The following is a 20443-nucleotide window of genomic DNA, read 5'->3' as shown; positions in this document are numbered from 1 at the left end:
AATGCCCTGGAAATTGCCAATATAAAGGAGTGAGTGTGATTACTTTCCCCATGAGACTATTCCTGGAGTACATGGTTCATGTTAAGACAAAATAATGTGAACACTACAGTTCTAATACCACTTGAACAGTAAATCTACTTCAAAGGAAAGACAGACAAAAATGTGTAATTGATGTGGAAGAGACAGCCTTTTTGGTAACTGCATAGAGTTTTCTTATGAAGAACGATATACTGCATTTTATACTTTGCATTGATTGAAAAATATAAACAAAAAAATGTTAAATATGAATGTGGTCCATGGGATCACTCTAATTATTAGATGAAGGATAAAGTTTGTTTCCAGATATGCTTTCCTAGAAACCCATCCACTATTCACCGTGCGAGTAGAGAAGGGCTTAGAGAATAACATGCCATGGTGCCCACAAACTGATGGAGTAGAGACCTATATAACACAAAATTTTATTTTAAAAATCTGGTTTAAATCTTTTAAGTTAACAAAACTACTGTTGGAGAAATCTTTGATTCTTATGGGATCAAATATTTCTTGACTAAAAGTCTTAAAGTAATATAAAAGAAAAGCAAGAAAGTATGATAAACAGAAAGAGCCTTAAGCCAGCCTTCCTAAATGTCAGATTCTGAACTATTAGGAGTGTAAATTATGGGCAAGGTGCACACATGTATTACTGTGCTGGGGTCAGGCTCATTATGACATCACGTTAGAAAGCACTTGGAGTCCTTATAGAATAGCATGAAAATTCAACAAATAAATGCAGACCCAGAGACACCTGTATTAGCTATGAGCTCATAGAGCCAGTTCACCATGCCCTATACATACATAGGGGATCTGGGCAGCCACCATGTCATCGTACAAGCTGGAGATCTCAGAGTCGTTCTCATATCCATAGCGACAAAGCTGGAACCCCAGGGACCAGTAAGGTACCATCACAGGACGACCAATCACCTAGAACACAATCATAAAATATTAGTCCTTAAAAGCAGAAGTTACTACCACTCCTAGGGATATACCTGAAGGAATGTAAGTCAGGTTACAAAAACAGCACATGAACACACATGTTTATTGCAGCACTATTCACAATAGCTAAGCAATGGAAACACCCAAGATGCCCCACTACTGATGAATGGATTAAGAAACTGTGGTATTCATATACAAATGAAGTTTATTCAGCCATAAAAGAATGAAATTTTGTTGTTTGCTTGTAAATGGTGTTAAAAAGAAAAAGCAGAGACCATGAAGTAAGTGAAATTAATTTTCCATTGCTCCAAACTAGATAGCAAACAAATTCAAATCCAGAGAGAAATTCAAAGAACTACACAGCCACTAGATTCTAGTTAGATTAGAGCTCATTCTCAGAATTTTAAAAGGCTTACTTTTATTCTGATTTCTACAGGAGGTCTAACTTACTAGTTAAGAGGATAAAACACAGAGGCAAAATATATGGGTCAGTATGCAGGTTCCAAGCACTGCTGTCTGTGCAACATTGAGCCACATTGACTAACCTCTGTGTGCCTGGTTCTGCACCTGTAACTTAAGTATAGTAGTAGTATCTGTTTTTTATGAGGACTGAATGACACAATATATGTGAAGTGATTGGACATCCACTGAGTAGTACAGACAGTAATTGCTACATAACTCTTATTTCTACCAAGATGTTACCATTCTCCACACTCTCTCCTGTCACCATCACCACTCCCATAAAAACTTCCAACACTCCTACCATAGATACCAGCTCTACCACCACTCTCCTCACCATGACCACCATTACCAACATCACCAAAATAGCCTCACCAGTACCAGCACTACCATGCCTAACTTATACTCCTCTGTGACAGAGAACCACTGAAATCAATGATTATTATAATATATTTATTGCTGCTTATTTTTAAACATACCTATTCTTGAGAAAAGTCAACAAGTTTAGTTATCACATGGGAGTTACACTAACAAATATGAGACTTGGAACACAGAATCGCTGTATGAACATCTGACAACAAAATGAATTTCAACAGACCTCAGTGTACTGCTGAGTGACAGTCTCTGGAGTTGGCCCCAAGAACACATAAAAGTCCAGAATTCCCCCTGTGGTACGGTATGTCAGGGCAGGCATGGGCTGGAATGTCACATCTGAAAACAGGAAAATGCCAAGGAAACTTCAAACCTTCAAAGTGAGGAATGAGCTCTGGCTACCATGTCTTCTCTCTCCTCCATTGCTCCACATGAGGAGCAAATAGTCTACACTATACCCACAATGATGAAGAACTTAGAGAATGGCTATAGGATCCCATGCCTGGATGTTCTCCCTTTGGTTGTCTAATTATTGTGTTTATCATTCTGCACCTTGAAAATTATTTTTATAACTTTTTAAGAATAGTTTAAGACTCACAAGAAGTTTCAAGAATTGTGCCGAGAGTTTCCATGAACACTTTACCAACTTCTCCAATAACAGCACTTTTCTTAACATTATATGTTATCAAAACAGGAAAATTCGACAGACAAATAAACATTCACTGAAGAATGAGCCTTTTCACATTTCACCAATTATTACCTACAAATTTTTCCCAACCACCTAATTTTCTTTTTTTAATGTTAAAATGCCATTTTAATTCAATGAACAACCAAATATTCAATAACAACTCTATTAAAAATGTGCAAGAATGTTAGCAGAATTATAAAACTTTAAGAAGCATTGATAGTACATAAATAAAAAAGTAAATCTCATGTTCATAATAAATGTCAATTTCTTCTCAAAGTGATCTCAAAGTCTCGACAGGACTTTTTTGAAACTTGATAACCTGATTAAAATTTTTAATGAAATACAGTTGTCAAGAACTTATAAACAAGAACAAAGAGGGGTGACATTACCAGACATCAAGCATTTTTTTATAACATTATGATAATTAAGACAATATTCTACTGAGTCTGGAATTTACAAATTGACCAGTTAAGAATGATGACCTAAAAGTAGTCTTATAGATGTGAAACTTAAGATAGATAGAGAGAGGAGGAGCTGTTCAACAAATTAGGCATATACAGAGAAAATTTAGACAACCACCTCACCACTTTCTACCCTTTCCTACAATCAAGAATCTTTTCATCATAGATCATACTCCCAGAATGAGCGCTCTACCCCATAGCTTCAAAATAGTTCAATATATTCTACACTGACTCAAGAAAGATTAGTACTGAGATCAAGGGAAGGGCCAGCATCATCCTACCCATGGCATTGCTATTCAGCAGGAGGACTCCGTGGGCACTGCCATCTTCCTCTAGTCCCATGTAGTAGGGGTGAACACCATAGGAATTCTTCTTGTACTGAGAGTTATGGGGAACAGGTGATAAGAGGTTAAAATACATTTTTAATGAGAAGTTACTCAACAAAAATATGTTTGATATTATGGGTCTAGACTTCTCTTAAAAGTAAGTTAAACACACGAGAAACAAAGAAGCTTGAGAACTGGCCCATTTGCCTAAAAGAAGAATGTGACAATCCATGTTGAGTCTGGGTAGGTGAAGCCAAGAGGGCACACCATGTGTGCAGAGAGAAGTAAAGAGGCAGAACCCAAATGCTCTGTCCTTACCCCAGGGGGTTGATCTCTGGAAAACATGCCCCAGGTGTGCCAGTTCAAGTCTCTCCTAAAGGAGCTGTGCTCAGTTTCCCCAAAGCCATAGAGGTACTTGGAGGGAAGGCGAGTGGAGATGCGGATGAACATGTCATTGAAGGTGAAGCCAAGGAGCTGAGAGTCCCAGCTGCAACAGGAAAAGGTCAATTTGGAGAAGATAATTACCTTTCCTATTGGCTTCAAACTGCTGACTTTTTGAAATCAACACAACCTCTGTTTCCCCACCAACCCACTCAGAACTCAATCATCACCTAAAACACATTGATTTCATTAATCAGATACCCTTATGAAAAGACAAGGCACCGCCATTCTTCAGATCCCTCTATCACTGCCTCCTATCTGTGCTCTCTCCATAATCCCAAATCCAATCACTTCTCATCATCTTCACTGCTACCAGGTCATCCTGCCCTACCATCTATTCTTTCTCTTGATAGTGCAGTCCTTACATGCATGCACAGCGATGCTTTAAAGGCCCTCCCCTTTCCACTGTGTTCATCTTTCAGTGCCTTCTCATGGGAACATCTTACAAAACCTTCAAGACTGTCATTGATCTGAAGCCCACCAAATACCCCAGCTCTGGGCCCCACCTTCTCCTCCTTACTTACTGCTCTAGACTTTATCTATTCCTTTCCCTGACAGGTTTCCTCCTGGCATCAGCTGTGCACTAATTTTCTCTTATTGCAAATATTTTTCCCTTCCCTCGGGGTAGCACATGGAGAACTCCTAACTGATCCATTTCCTGTTTCGTGTATTATCTCATTCTCATGTCACTGGGTTCCTAGAGATTAGGATTGCTCTAAGAAATTACATTTCAGGGTGAGGACAGAACATCTGCATTCCTTAGGCCCAAGGAGAAAATATCTGCATAGCTCTATTTCTGGGTTTTTTTATAACAAAGGCAAAAAAAATTCTCTCTGTGCAGTTTTGCCAAAAAAGTGTAAATACATTCATTTTTCCACATATAAATAAATACTTATGTATTATATATGTATAACTATAACATTTTTTTCTTAATAAGGATGAACATTCCGAACAGGAGGCAGGTCTGGTAGTTCAGGTAACACTTAGAACTACTCAACTACATTATCAAAAGCATTATCAAAACACTTGATTACCCTATTCTATCCCCCAAAAGCACTTTTCACATTATCAACTTCCTTTTACATTGTAATGTAAACTATTATTTCTTTCACACCAAGAAATGCCTGTTCTGTCTTACAGCCACAGTACCTACAATAGTACCTACTAAGGGGAGGTACCCAATAAATATTTGTTGGGTGCATCCTAGATAAAAGGAACTGCCTCACTAATTATTCTAAGGGCCAAAGATTTCCCATAAGATCAAACCTGAAGGAAATCACTTATGGATCTGGAATCGACAGTATGATGTTTTGAGCCAGTCTAGCTCCAACCATAATGAGCCTGGCAAGTAATGTTAAAGTCACCACCACTTCCAAATCAGACCAGAGTTACTTACATGACAGTGCCTGTACTCTTGCGGCGAATTTCAATCCCAAATGGATTCTTCTTAATGAGAACATCATAGAGTCGAGTTTCAGAAGTGCCAGAGGGGGCCAAGGGAATGTTCAGAGGGACTGGGACTTCATACCGGTTGTTGTTTGGATCATAAATCTATGTCAGATGAAAGTGATTTTAAGTGGAATAGAGAGTATATGCATTTTGTTGTTCTATTATACAGAAGGTGGTTGTAATTAACAGTATTACATCACGTAATTCAACGTAGCTACTTCTTTGATAGCATTTAGAAAGTTGTTACTATCTGCAGGCCTATAATTCAGATCTGAAGCACCAAGAAATAAGGAGAAAACCCGATCCTGTAGAAGTTCATAATTTAATCGAGAAATAGTCATAAGAATTTCTAGCCCACCCCTGGTCCATAGCTGGAATGAAACTACAGAAGTGAAGGAGAGCAATGTCCACTGATGGATGTTTCAAAAGACATCTCATGTCTGTTCCCAAACTCTTAATATTGTCCAAGCTCAAGCATGCTATTTCCTTATTTCAGTTTAATTCACTAGAATCTACACAGATCAAAGATAGAAACATGCAGAACTGCTTCAGTCTTCTCTGTCCCTCATTTCCTTCATTCCTTCAGGTAAAAGCTCTTGCCATCTCACCTTCTCAGTTTCCCTCACTTCTGGACATAGTTCAAGTTCAATCCCACACGAGAACAACCCAACTAGTAGACTCCTCCCTGGCCTCTCCATTACTTTTTGTCATATCATGTTCAGTACAGTAGCCACAGGATTCTTTTCAAAATGTAAATTAGGAAAGGGCTCACTACTCTATCAAGGATTGGTCATTGTTTTAATATTGGGATAAGGGTTTATTCTACTTGAAAATGGGACACACTAACTTAAGGGTTCTGCAATATTGATAGCTGAGTAGTTGAACCGAATGGGATTACTGACAACTTACACATTTACTGCATTTACCTTGAACTGCAGCATCTCGTTACTGTGGTAGGTCACAAGCAGGCGCAGGGGATCCACAGGTGTGGAGGGGAAGGCACTGATGTAAGGAGAAGACTTCAAGGAGAGGTCAGCTGTGGCCCCGTCCGAGTTATATTGAACATTGCTGACGGAATACAGATCAGTGACAAAGTAGCAAGAAGGAACTCCAAGTGAACTGGATTCCTAAAAAGCGAAGCCAGTATCAGATCAGCATGTGGGTCTAGTGTTACAGTATAGAAAGAGTTAGAAAGTGTCAACTTATATGGAGGAAAAGTCTCACATCATGCATTCATTTTAGTTCATTGGTTCATGGCAAAGATTTAAATTCTTTCATCCAAGCAAAAAACTCATTAAAAACATTCCACTGTGTCACTGTAAACTCTTCATATGGAGATGAGGATCCACTGGAGGCCCCCTCTTTGCATGGATTTTTAGTGGGTTCTTGGGCACTGGTGCTTTGCTCATGAAATCACAGGTTAGCTGCAGAGGATCTTAGTTCTCTAATACCCTCAGTAGCAAAGTTACCTCCCAGACACAGCCCCGGGCTGTGCAGTTGGCTTCGGAAACACCATGCTCATCGGGATAGCAGTCTATTTTCTCCTCGTCCTGTATGTCTATGTCCCACTCCACCATGTATGCTTCCCCCAGGATAAGATGAATTTCTGTGATGACAGCAACCTGTGGGAACACAGAAGACACAGGGAGATTAATTCTCAGGACAAGTCCTGCTTGATCTGAAATTAAAAAAATATATAATGGGACCAGTCTAACAACAATGCAAGTAACCCATTCCTTCAGCTTATGAGAAAGTAAGTGGGTAAATGTGGAATACAGACCAGGAATATGGCATTTCTTTAGCAGACTTTGTACGTTATACGGTACTAAGAATTAGGTCAAATAAAACCTGCTGTGATCACACAGTGTTGTTAATTCTCTATCCCTTTTTTATTTTTTTAAGAAAGTCTCTGCTAATCTTTCCAAATTGAGGTATTCTTTTTGTCCTTCCCCAACTCCAAGTCAGTGTTTCCTACGGTTTGAAGGTGTAGAAACAAGAGAGCAATAAGAAGAATTTGCCTTATTTTTCATTCTCATTCATCTCTGAAATCTAAGAATAATTATCTGAATTCTTTGGGTCTCAGATTTATCAAATGTAAAATTTTTGAAGATGGTAAAATCATTGTACTTCCTTCCTTTTCTAACTTCCAAGCCTTTTCATTAAAAATCACTGCTTAAAGCATGAAACAAGTTTTGCATGAACTCATCAATAGAAATATTCAACATCTTTTTATATTTTTAAACCTTTGTTCCTTTAAAAAGCTTTACTTCACCCCCAACAAAAAAAAGGTTTAAATCTTTGACTTTTCATACTCTGATTTCTAATCAAATCATATGAAGATTTTTAACTTTAAAATTGCATTCAACATAGTTCACAAATTTACTTGGAGGAATAAAATCACATTTTATGTGTTATCACCTTCTACAGTGTACTCCCAGGCTAAACCACCCTGCACTTTTCTGTCCCATCTCCCATCTCCATATCCATCATGCCTATATCAAGAATTATAAAAAGACTCTGAGAATTAAATCAAGTATGACCTTTTCAATAAATGTAATACAATTATAAACAGACTCAAAGACAAAAACCACATCAACATATCATAGATGCAGAAAAAGCCTTTGACAAAACTCAACATGCTTTCATGACAAAAGCTCTAAAGAGAGTAGGAATAAAAGGCACCTTTGTCAACATTGTAAACACTGTATATGACAAACCTACAATCAACATCATTCTTAATGGGAAAAAACTGAAACCATGTCCTCTAACATCAGGAATGAAAAAAGAGTATCCACTCTCCCCACTCTTATTCAACACTGTTGGAATTCCTAGCCAGAGTAATAAGACAAGAGAAAGAAATACAAAGGACTCAAATAGAGAAGGAAGAAATCAAATTGTCCCTAATTACAAATGATGTGATTCTATACCTTCAAGACCCTAAAAAATCAATTAAAAAACTTTTAGATTTCATACAAACTTTCAGCAAAGTAGCAGGCTACAAAATCAATTCACGAGCATCAGCAGCATTTCTACATATAATCAATGAACAGCTTGAGAAAGAAATCAGGAGAATAATACCATTCACAATAGCTTCAAAACAACTAAACTACACAAGAATAAATTTAACAATGGGTGTGACTGACCTATACAATGAAAATTACAAGTAACTAAAGAAAGACATCTAAGAAGACACCAGAAGATGGAAGAAATCCCATGCTCATGGATCTGAGGAATCAATACTGTGAAAATATGTATGCTACAAAAACCAATTTATATGGTCAAGGCAATTCCTATCAAAAGTCCAACAACATTTTTCACCAACATAAAAAATTCAATCTTAAAGTTCACATAAAAGCACAAAAGACACTGACTAGCCAAAGCAACCCTGAGCCAAAACACCAACACTGGAGATACCACAATACCTGACTTCAAACTATACCACAGAACCATAGTAATGAAAACAGCATGGTACTGACACAAAAACAGGCAAGAAGATCAAGGGAATAGAATGGAAGACCCTGACACCAAACCTCACAACTATAGCCATCTGATTTTTGACAAAGGTAACAAAATATGTGCTGTAGAAAAGACAGCCTTGCCACAAAAGGTGCTGGGAAAACTAGATTTCCAACTGCAGAGACTGAAACTAGATCCCAGTCTCTCACCTTGGACTAGCATCAGTTCAAAATGGATTAAAAAACTTAATGTAAAATCTTTAAATTAATTCAGGAAAATTGGGAACACATTGGCATAGGTAATAACTTTATGAATGAAACTCCAATAGCTTAGCAATTAGGAGAAAGTATTGACAAAGGTACTACATGAATCTACAAAGCTTTGGCACAGCAAAAGAAACAATCACCAGGCTGAAGATACAACCTATAAAATGGGAGAAAATCTATTCCAGCTATAGACCTGACAAACCATTAATAATCACAACATATAGGGAGCTCAAATAACCAAGCTATCAAAGACTCCACACCCCATTGAATAAGTGAGGAAATGAACTGAATAGACAAGTCTCAAAAGAAGAAGTACAATGGCCAGTAAACATATGAAGAAAGGCTCAATCTCCTCAGCCATACACGAAATGCAAATCAAATTGACATTGAGAGTTCACCTTATCCCAGTCAAAATGGCTGTCATCAGTAACACAAACAACAGCTGATGCAGGTGAGGCTGTGGGGAAAAGGAACCCTTACACTGTTGATGGCGATGTAAATTAGTGTAACCGCTAAGGAGAACAATATAGAGGCCCCTCAAAAAGCTAAAACTAAAACTACCTAATGATCCAGCAACACCATCCCTAGGCATGCATCGGTTCACAAAAGGACGTGCACACTGCCATATGAAGCATCAACCATAAAATACTTTCATTTCCAATTTACAATATATACATTCCCAACATCTTTTCTGTTCAACATGTCCAAGATGACTAATAGGCCAGTATTAGTGAAGTCTACAGAAGCTAATTTCCCTCAGATTTGAAAGGTCCCCTACAATCCACACTGACCCAGCAGCTCCATTTCCAGAAGGACCTGCACCTGTGGGCAGGATTGCTTGGCAAAGGATCACTCACAATGCTAAGCCATCAGAAGAACTGATGCAAAAAGTGCAGGAGTCACAGGGCTTGTTACAGTGATGTAATGGATACACCTCACAAAACATGTATCCATTCACTAGGAATATCAAATTCAGTTTTTGAAAAGTATTTTTTGAGAATGCATGTGTTGGAGCAAGTCTCTATATATGTGATCACACTAAAAGCAGCACTTCAATTGTTTAATGCACGCAACTCCTACCTCCCACCTTTCCCTTACACCATCAGGCATCAGCTTTCAGATCTGTTTTTCTTTAATCCTGTTCCCCTTTCCTGACTCTGCTCTTCTTCTGTCCATAACACAGTTTCTTTGGAAGTGAAGACAGTTGAGAGAGCAGAACACCAAGGAACACAGAAGATGGTAAACTTGAAAGACCTTTGGTCCTTATTCCCTATTCCCCAACTTCTTCCCAACCATTCTAGCTCAGACCAGTTCCTCATTCCACCTTAGCTTTCCAGCCCATTAACTGCCCCAATGCTGGCCCCACAAATGTTCTGGTCCTTCAGAACCCCATGCAACATTACAGGAAGAGCCAACATGATGCTGTGGAGCATTCTTCAAAACAACACCTCAATCAAAACAATTCTTACCCTCAAGATAGGATCATAAGTCACACTAGGAGACATTTGACTCAGAGTACCATTGTGTTTGACTGTAACATTTCTAAGTCCTTGTGTCCCAAAGATTTTAATCTCTCGAAATGTTAAATTGTTGTGGTCCTTGTAGGCTGACTTTAAAATCTTCACATCCAAGTGGCTCTGCAAAACAACAAAGCACATTTAAGCACTAAAGTACACCTGTAGTACACTGATTTCCTAGTCCTTCAAATGCTCCACCCTAGACCACTTATTCCCCCTGCTCTAATGCTTGGGAGCTTTCTCTAACAATAAATTCTTACAGTTTAAATTTATATAAATAACACTGTAAGAAGTACAATTGTAAAAACAAACATGGAGACATTTTCATCAATTGTATTTTAGAACACCAGCAGCTTTGATTTATAAATATGAATGAACACTTTTGATAATGCAAGAGATGCAATTATTGGGGTTAAATCATAAGTGGAAATGTTTTTACCTATATTCACTAAATGAAAACTGTGTCAAAAACCTAATTACACACATGCACAGTCACTTATGTGTTTATAAGACACAAAAGCATATACTTAGAGTCATGAAAATGTGCTACTCACTTGGCTGGCAGAAAATTCACAAAAAATATACTCATCCTTGGCCACAGTATCTGAAAGAGTAAAAAGAAAAGACAGACTCGCTAGACCACCACAGAAGAACAATTTCACCTGCCTCTCCTCAAACCTGACTCCATAACCTCTACATACAACATTTTTATTCATCTACCTATCAGTGGACACGTAGGATGTTCTTGGTGTTTTTATTCCGATGACTACTGCTGCAGTACTCATGAGACTGCAGATAACATGAAAAGTCTACACTTTTCATGTCCTTTGGACACATACCAGAAATGGGATTGTGGGATCAATGGTGGCTCTGTTTTAAGTATATTGAAGAAGCTCTACCCTGTTCCCCATAGTGGCTGTAACTATTCACCTCTCCAGCAATGTCTCTGGCTTCATTGCATTTGATCCACATACTCGCCAACACTGTCATCTTTCTGCTTTTCACAGTACCATCCTAAAAGGTGTGAGGTGATAGGTCATTGGAATTTTTCACTTTTATTTCTCTGCTGCTTAGTGGCATTTAACAGCTCTCCATATATCTGGTGGCAAGTTCTATGTTTTTTTCGGAAAACCATCTATTGAGATCCTTTGCCATTTTTAAATCAGGCTATTAACTCATTAATATTGAGTTGTAAGAGTTCTTTATATATGTTTGTATTCACTGTTTTAGGCCACAAATACCTGCAGTTATTTTATCCCATTCTATTGGTTGCCATTTCAATTTGTGCATTTTTTGCTCTACAAAAACATTGTAGTTTGATGTAGTCACATTTGTTAAATTTTTTTATTTTCTTGACTATGATTTCTGTGTCAAGTTCACCAAAATTACTACCAAGACAAATGGCAAAAAGATTATGTCCTATTTTTACACTAAGAGATTTATTCTTTCAGCACTTATTTTTAAGTCTATAATTCATTTCTCTCAATATACAAATATCAGCAAAAAATATTGTGTCACAAATAAACCACAGAGTAATATTTAGTCATGAAAAATGAAATCCTGAGATTTGTGATATATGGATAAACCTGGTATCTCATAAACTAAGTGAAATATACCAGCTATCAAAAAAGTAAAAGAAAGTTGTGATCTCATTCCTATGTGAATCTAAACAAAATTTTGAACTAGCCAGAAACATTGGTTCATAGCTATAATTCCAGATATAAAGAACACTAAAGGAAGATTCAGTTCAATATGAGCCCAGACAAAACCTGTAAGTGCAAATCCCAATCCATAGCTGAGAATGGTAGTGCTTGCTTGTCATCACAGCCATGTGAGAAGTATAAATATGAGGGTCACAGTCCAGCCTGGCCTGGCAAAAACATTAGACCCTATCCCAAATATACGAAACCAAAAAAAAATGGAGGTGTGGCTCAAGTGGAAGAGTCAAGGTCAACGCCCTGAGTTCAGCCCCTACTACCACCACCAAAAAAAGAAAGAAATGAAAAACAATACAATTTTTACTTATAGTACTCCTGGGTAGAGCAGTGACTTCCAGAGAATGTGTGGACACAAAAGTGAGATGTGAGTCAGTGCATAATACACAGCACTGTGGTGATCAGTGTGTTCACAGATCTCACTGTGGGGTGCACTGAACAGTATGGCTGATGGTATGCAAGTCTGCATATATGATGTGTGTGTTCCTCACCTTGAGTAGGTTCAATATTTATTCATTAAATATTTATAATAATAAAAATGTCCTTTGTAAAAGCCGGGTCTTGAGAGTGACAATTATTTAATAGTCTGAGGCCAAACTACAGTATTGCCCACTTCCTCTTAAAGGAAACAGGAAAGGCTTCTCTTCCAAGTGCGTTCAAGGCAGATGTCTCACGGGACTCTATGTGCTAAGCCACAGACACAAAAAGAGTTCCTACACTGCAGTCACAGCAGTGTACTAAAACAGAGCTTGTGCACACACAGTTGGGATGCATATACTCACCTGGGAGTGGTTTTCATAGCATTGCCATTTGTTTATAAGTATTTGGGGGAAAGATATTTACATTACAAAAATTACAGGAAAGGTCATAAAACTATGTTGTAACGGTGTCTGTTAACAATAAAAGGAGAATCCTTTACACCACACTGCCAGTGAGAGAAAGCTGGGAATTCTACAGTTCAACTATCACTTCTTCTGACAGGTGTACCTAGCAATAAAACTCTTCTCTTGGGGATGTGCCCAGTGAGATTTCTTCCAAAACACAACAGCGAGAAGGAGTGAAAGGGCAAAATCAAAGATGCAGGTTTAGCTATGCGTGGTGGGGCACGAGTATCATCACACCGCCTTGGAGACACAGCCATGAGATTTGTAAGTTCAAGCCCGCCCTGGGCTACATATCAATTCCGGGCTAGTGTAGCTACGTAGGAAAACCTTTCTCAAAAAGCAAAAAGCAAACAGAACAATTCAGGCTAAAATGGTCACATTCTCACATGAGGCTAGGAATGGTCACATTCTCACAGGAGGCTAGCAATGGTCACATTGTCACATGAGGCTAGCAATGGTCACATTGTCACATGACACTCACCTATGGATTGCCCATCATCCCAGAAAAGCTCTCCTTTGGCTTCATTGTTCTCATCCAGGGCAATGATAAGACCAAGAGGGTTCTTCCGGCTGTGGGAAACAAGGTTTATGTAAGAGACAAAGACTTATAACACAAAGAATTTTGCCAAACGCTTCCTCATATTTCACATAGAAAAAGTTACTAGCTCAGAGGGCTCTGCTTTCCTTCAGACACAAAGGCAAAAATGTCAGGAACATCTTACTGCAGTATCGGTGATATCACAGGAAATGGAAATACTCGTTAGCACTAAACTTCCATGTAGCAGCAAGAATGTTAGCATCTGACCCACTGCAGTCGTTACAATAAAAGCTGTGTCTGCAACCATTAAGTAAAATCTGGATGTTTATGAGAGAGGGAATTACTGTTCAGTAGTGGTGTGGTCAGGTCACTGGGTATGACAGCGACAAAAGAGGCAACTGCTGTAAGCGCGACAAACTTTCCCTAATAAGGACATTTTTACTCAGAAGAAAGCATACAAGAAGGTCCATCTCATATAGTGGTTACTTCCCTTCCTTGATTATATAATTTTGTTTCGTTAGAAAAACAAAACATTCCAATAACTTGCTTTATGATTAAGATTAAGAAACACAAAAAACTACTCAAAGAGATGGTGAAGGAGGTAGATGTAGGGAAAGAGAAAGAAAGCAATTTCATTTGGAATCTCATCATTTCATCATCCTCTGGTCACAATTCTCTGATCGTGCTGTGCCCCTCACTGACCCCACTTCTCTAACGCATTTCTTCAGAGTTCAGTCTCAGTAATCACAGTCCACTATCAATAACATCACCTCCTCTCATAGGTAGTACAGGAATTGAGCCATTATTGCTGAGAAGTCAAGGAAATACAATGATAAATAGAAATGATGCAAGTCACAGCTCTTGACTTCATTGAATTTAAGTAGTATAACAAAAACTAAATACATTCAACAAAAACTCAAAGCAGAAAATGAAAACTGACACAGAAGTAAAGATACTACAAGAGTCCAGAATGACACTACCAGAAGAATGGGGGATAATGGAGGACTAACACACTAAAATACTACTTGATCTTAGATAATCACAACACAATTCCTCTGCTGGGAAAAGAAAACATTGCTTAGAATAATATTTAAAGCTATATAAATAAACATAGTTGAGCTTGTAAGAAAATAAAGAATGTATCCACTAGTCCAAAGGGACAACAAACAAATTAAGCCAAAACAGTGAACTAACTCCACAAGCATGATACTAAGCAAAACCTGGAATTTCCTGGGTAGAAACGCCTGTAGGGAGCCCCTGGGCCCTGAAGCCTGGCAATCAAAGCTACAAAAGCTGAACTTTGAATTACGGTGTGAAACAAGGACAACCTAAGGGAGATAATATGACACAAAGTTGGCAAAAGTTCCTGGGCTGAAAACTGTGACAGGACAAATCATCTCTGGTGAAAGGATAGCTACATTTGGGTCCTTAACAGCAACACATTTAAAAACAAATCATCAGTAAACATATAAGGTAATAAGTGAACATGAAAGAAGATCAGCAAAAATAGCTAACTATAGATTTAAGTTCCCAAGGACTACAGACAATGGCATTTACAAAGACCTTGAAATAACTGTGCTTGAATATTTAACAATATTAAAGGAGAAAGAAAAAGCCAATAGGAGGAAATATTTATATACATATTCTATGACCATGAATATTGAAGCATCAGTAATCCCTCTGTTGGAAGAGATGGACAAGATTTTCACAGAACAAGTCCATGTTTAACTAGATTATTAAAAATGTGTCAGTGATTACTCAGACATAAAGAGCAATGAAATCCTAACTTTTAAAAATGGAAACACCCTAGGATCCCACCATACCACTTGTGTGTATATCTCAAAGGATCAGTCAGGTTAGCATAGAGATTGCTGACTATTCATGCAGTGCGATGCACAATAGCTAACTCCCAGAAACTAGCCAGGTAGCCATTAATAAACAAATAGGTGACAAAAATGTGTAATATGTACACAATAGGATTTCATTTACAAATATCCTAAGTACCTCAGTACTTCATTACTCTCTGAAGTCAAACAACTGGGCATCTAAGTTTTGAGGAATGATGTCAGACACACACAGGTTTCAATCATGTTCCTCCACTGACTAGCTATGTGACTGAATAAACATGTATCCTCAGAAAAACTTTCTTTGCTTCTTTGTGAAATGGGGATAATCATGATCCGTACAACAAGTGATTTTTCATCCTATTGTTAAGGAAAAATAGAAAATCTCTAAGCAGAGCTCCCCATTGCCACAGTTCTAGACACAAAAAAACAACTCACCTGATGTTAGTTACTGGTAATTACCATGTAGGCATAGAGCAAGAATTTTTGAAGCTTTTATGGGATATCTCAGCCCCAGGTATCAGTAGTCATAGTACTTATCAATTTTCAATAATACTGTTTTGGATAATAGCCAACTAAGATTCAGATAGACTCTTTAAACTATCATGAATCATGATTGATGTATTTTAACTTCTAGGTCAGTAGAACATCATTCCATACCTATGAACCTAACATAGATGATGATAATTGTTCAGAATGGAGAGACTGAAGAAGGTAAAAGCAAAAAAGCAAACAAATACACAAACAAGAGTTCAGTAAAATCACTATTGGCTTTGAGAATGATCTTTGTATGACTGATGGCATCCATTCCAAATAAGTGAGCTAACCAGTATGCAAAGCAGAACCAGGGTTCCTTCACTCACCTATAGTAGGTGTTCTGTGCAGGCTGCTGCCAGGGCAGGATGTACCCCCCACGGACATGAAGGTTAATGTGCTCAAGAGGCGCTGGCAACACCTTCCACTGTCCCCTCGCCTTAATATCCACACCCTGTGAGCAGAAGAAGGGAACAGATGGTGAGCGAGAGGACACACACCTCCTTTAGCCATGCTTCTGCAAAACATCTCACCTGCCTCTCTGAACTTGCCACCTGTCCACCACCTTTTAGCACACACCTGTTCTTACAGTCTTGTATTCGCCTACTGTTATTTGAAATCTTTCTCTGCTCTTAAATGTCTTGTGAGCAGGGTAGGGTGAGGATAGGTAAGACACCTAAAAAATTAGAAGCACTTGTTGCCCTTAACACAGAGAAACTAAAGCAGATACCTTAAAAGCAACTGAGGCCAATAGGAAAAGGGGACCTTGAACTAGAGAAAAGGTTAGATCAAAAAGAATTAACCTACAAGGTAACACTCATGCACAGGAAATTAATGTGAGTCGACTCCCTGTATAGCTATCCTTATCTCAACCAGCAAAAACACTTGTTCCTTCCTATTATTGCTTATACTCTCTCTTCAACAAAATTAGAGATAAGGGCAAAATAGTTTCTGCTGGGCATTGAGGGGGTGAGGAGGAGAGGGAGTGGGCAGGGTGGGTGGTAAGTGAGGGGGTGGGGCAGGGGGGAGAAATGACCCAAGCCTTGTGTGCACATATGAATAATAAAACAATAAATAAATAAATGTCTTGTGAGAGTCTGTGACCTTTTAGGGGTTTCCATACCAGGTACTACATGAGGTTCTAGCATGGATTCCAGCCCACCCTTACTCCATAACCTTTTCTAAGACAGGGAACACTGCTAGAGGAGGATGAGGAATATATTCATTCACTTCTTGGTGGATCCTGACACACTCCCTACAATGGCAATTCTAGACCTTCTCTTTCACCAAGAACCTACTGAGGCTCCATCTTTCCTCACTGCCCTCTCTCATCCCTACCAGCTTAACTAACATTTCTCACTCTTACTTCACAGAAAAGACTCAAGTGAGAAACTTATTTACATATCCACATGTTGAACATAATACATGTGCATTTAGGATTGGCATCTTTACCTGCCTCATGTCACAATCCTTACCTGGCATCATGTGACATCTTTATGGTTCCTCCTGGATGAGAGGTAGTCTCACAGCTGAGTCATAAACACAATCCTAAAGGACCATCCTCACACTTTTTCAACTACAGAAGAAGTAACCAGTATTGGCACTACTGGCATTTGGGGTCAGATAATTCAACCTTATGGGTTTCCCCTATGCTTGTTTTATATTAAGTAGCCTCCCCAGATTCTTCCCAGTAGATGCCAGTAACACCCAGCCCCTCAACCAACTTTATTTTGAATTTAACAAGGAAATTTTATTTTCATTGAATGCCTTGTTCCATTAATATTTAGCTTCCCACGTGATTTCTGTTACCTATTCTTCATCTAATGCTATTTTCTATATTAAAGCCTTTGTAAACAAAGGAATGGAAAATAATCTAAATGGTTGATGTTATACTATGTGAGTTGCAGTGCATTAAAAAATTATATAATGAAGAAAAAATGACACTAGATTCTTCCCCACTTATGTCAAAATAAATAAATAGAATTTTGGGTAATATCTGTCATTCCAGAAAACTCTCCTTCATAATCTGTCATATTTTGCTTCCTCTCATGAGCTACATACAGCTATTTCCATATGCTTCTCATGAGCAAATCTTAGCTCCTCATTACACGGGGAATGCATGGAGAAATGCTTCCAGTTTCCAAACATACAGAGCTTAGTACAGAGCTTCGCACTTGGGCGAAGATGAACCTAGATAAAACTAGCAAAATGCCTGAAGTGCAAAATTTAAGGAGATCCCCACTCAATTCATGTAAATGCAAGGCCAGCCTTACAATGTAGCTCCTCCTTGTACTGTGCACCCTAGGAGCTTTCTGTTTAGCTGTACTCCAGGACCCTCAGCAGAAATCTTAACACACTCATAACAACTGTCAATATGGGAACAGAACAGGCACCATGCAAACTCAAGACCATGTAAAGGTCACTTAAGAAAGTTTTCATTTATCTCCCTCAAAAGAACAGGAGCTGGCTGGAAAATACATAGCAGAGTCTTAACGTATGATATCCAAGGACAGAGCCAGTCAGCAGCAAAAGAGTTGGACAGTGGTTAGTACTCGCCAGACAGAGAAGAGGAACAACTCCACTATCTTTGCCCGTGTCCAGTTTGCAGCCCCCTGGAAGAGAGCTTCAATCCCCCTGGAAGACAGCTGAGGACAAAGACTCCATTTCTTGCCTTCCTGCTGTGTTTCAATCTGTCCCTATTTCACTCAGAAAGTCAGGCCCCCTCAGGCTGGTTATAGGACTAGAATACCCCTGTGATCCCTCTCAAAGAATCAGAATCTGACCCATCTGTGTCCCTCAAGAGACCAGGCTGAGTAGTTTCCCAAGACCAGTTCTACACTGATCTCCTGGGCTCATACTGGGCCACAAATACATAACAGGGTTCCTCATTTGTAAATGCCCCTGAAACATGGAACCCTCCACCTGTTTGCATTTTATACACTGCCTTGTAACTCACTAATCTTAGGTAATTTTATAGAGCAAATCTTTAAGCATCAATGTTAGAAAAGCAGATATTTACTAAAAATAAAGACACGATAAGGCCTCTTTAAACAGAAACTTATCGTAATAGAAGATATAAACAAAAAGTGTATTTTATATCACAACTGCAGAATGTACTGGTGTCTACTTTTATATATACCTGTGACTAGAGATGATGGAAAGAGTTATAAACTCAGAGATAAAAACTAGGCACTCAGTGAGAGTCATGTATCACATCAAGACATTTCTCTGAAGGAGGGATTGTTCTCACATCACAGATGGGTAAGAAAGACTGAAGCCATAAGGTTTAAAATACCTTGTCCAAGTTGAAATGAAAGCATTTGGCCTGAGCACTGTCAGACATAAATACTTTGTACTCTACCATTTTCCCAGGTCGTATAATCATTTCCAAATCTTACCGTGTAGTAGTCGTACCACCGTGCACTAGGGAAATATGCAGTGACATTTGTGGCATTCTGAAATTAAACACAAACAAGGTGTGGGCAGTGGACACTGATGTCAAGGCCAGAGTGAGCAATCTACACATGTATAGGACTACAACAGAGGTAATGGAATTGAGCCACTGCAAAAGCTCTTTCCTGCTGTTTCTCAATGTTGGGAGCTTCCTTTCCTTTTCTCTTTTAAACAGGGGAAATTTCTCCTAACCAAACAAGTCAATTCATAAAGCCCATATGGACAAATAACTTCAGATTAAAAATCACAATTTGCTTAGAGATTTATCTGTCCACTCACTAAAGAGACGTGGTTTAAATTGGGTTGGATTATATGAAAATTATGCACGTATACAGATTGAGGGGGTTATAAATAGGGAATTTTAAACACAAAAATAATCATTCACAGAGGCAGTAAATAAATGATTTGCTGCCTACAGTACCACTTACAGAAGGTATGGAGGCTTGGTCAGCAGCAATAAGAAGACACACATTGCTGCATGCTGTTCTCCTGGTAAGCTTTGCATTAAGGGAGACAGAAGACTGCCTGAATTCTTACACTGCTTCCACCAACTTTATTCTATGCTCCTTATTTTAGTTTCTGGACAAACTACATAATCTTCAAATATACAAGCATGTTATATTCTTCTTGATTGTTCTATGAACCAAACTGCTAGGCTGACTTTAAGAAGGGCCTGACCCAAGTAACCTAAGGTATAGAGTTTTACTCAGAAAGAGACAAAGAGACAAATAGAGAGTAAGGAGCAATGTTTCAGGATCCCTCATACCAAACGTCTCCAACCTGATTCACCTAGCCTTACAGCTGGGATCCTCCCCCCCAGTAGGAGCCTCCATACTTACACACTCCAGGACAGGGCTGACCAAGAAAGCTGGACCCAGCAGGAACTGACCATCTATATCCCAGGTCTGTCTGTCTGACACAAACCTGAAGAAGGAAATGAACGTGTCACAATCAGAGCCCCAACTGGGCTCCAGCCCAAGGCCTTGAAGAAATCCTCCAGTTTAGGCCCAGGTCAGAAATCCAGCTGCAGCCTATCACATTTTCCTTTACTCAAGCTTAGTGACGATC

At 38.7% G+C, this 20443-nt stretch overlaps 1 protein-coding gene across 1 annotated transcript in view; it reads right to left on the bottom strand.

Moving 5' to 3' along the window:
* The window catches only part of LOC109695565 (maltase-glucoamylase-like), a gene marked incomplete at both ends in the record, with an annotated part of 59107 nt that extends 38738 nt beyond the window's left edge, over positions 1-20369 (bottom strand). The window contains 13 exons of the mRNA XM_074064640.1: positions 835-960; positions 2030-2142; positions 3234-3330; positions 3597-3765; positions 5116-5270; positions 6095-6295; positions 6638-6790; positions 10360-10527; positions 10962-11011; positions 13488-13576; positions 16252-16376; positions 19321-19377; positions 20215-20369. Coding sequence (XP_073920741.1) covers positions 835-960; positions 2030-2142; positions 3234-3330; positions 3597-3765; positions 5116-5270; positions 6095-6295; positions 6638-6790; positions 10360-10527; positions 10962-11011; positions 13488-13576; positions 16252-16376; positions 19321-19377; positions 20215-20369 — 1658 coding nt within the window. The remainder of the gene's footprint in view (positions 1-834; positions 961-2029; positions 2143-3233; positions 3331-3596; positions 3766-5115; positions 5271-6094; positions 6296-6637; positions 6791-10359; positions 10528-10961; positions 11012-13487; positions 13577-16251; positions 16377-19320; positions 19378-20214) is intronic.
* Positions 20370-20443: the final 74 nt, after the last annotated feature.

This window comes from Castor canadensis, unplaced genomic scaffold (genome assembly GCF_047511655.1).
Source record: "Castor canadensis unplaced genomic scaffold, mCasCan1.hap1v2 HAP1_SCAFFOLD_322, whole genome shotgun sequence".
Taxonomy (NCBI): Eukaryota; Metazoa; Chordata; class Mammalia; order Rodentia; family Castoridae; genus Castor; species Castor canadensis.
The sequence above is the reverse complement of the archived record's forward strand: the minus strand, read 5'-3'. Positions and strand labels throughout refer to the sequence as shown.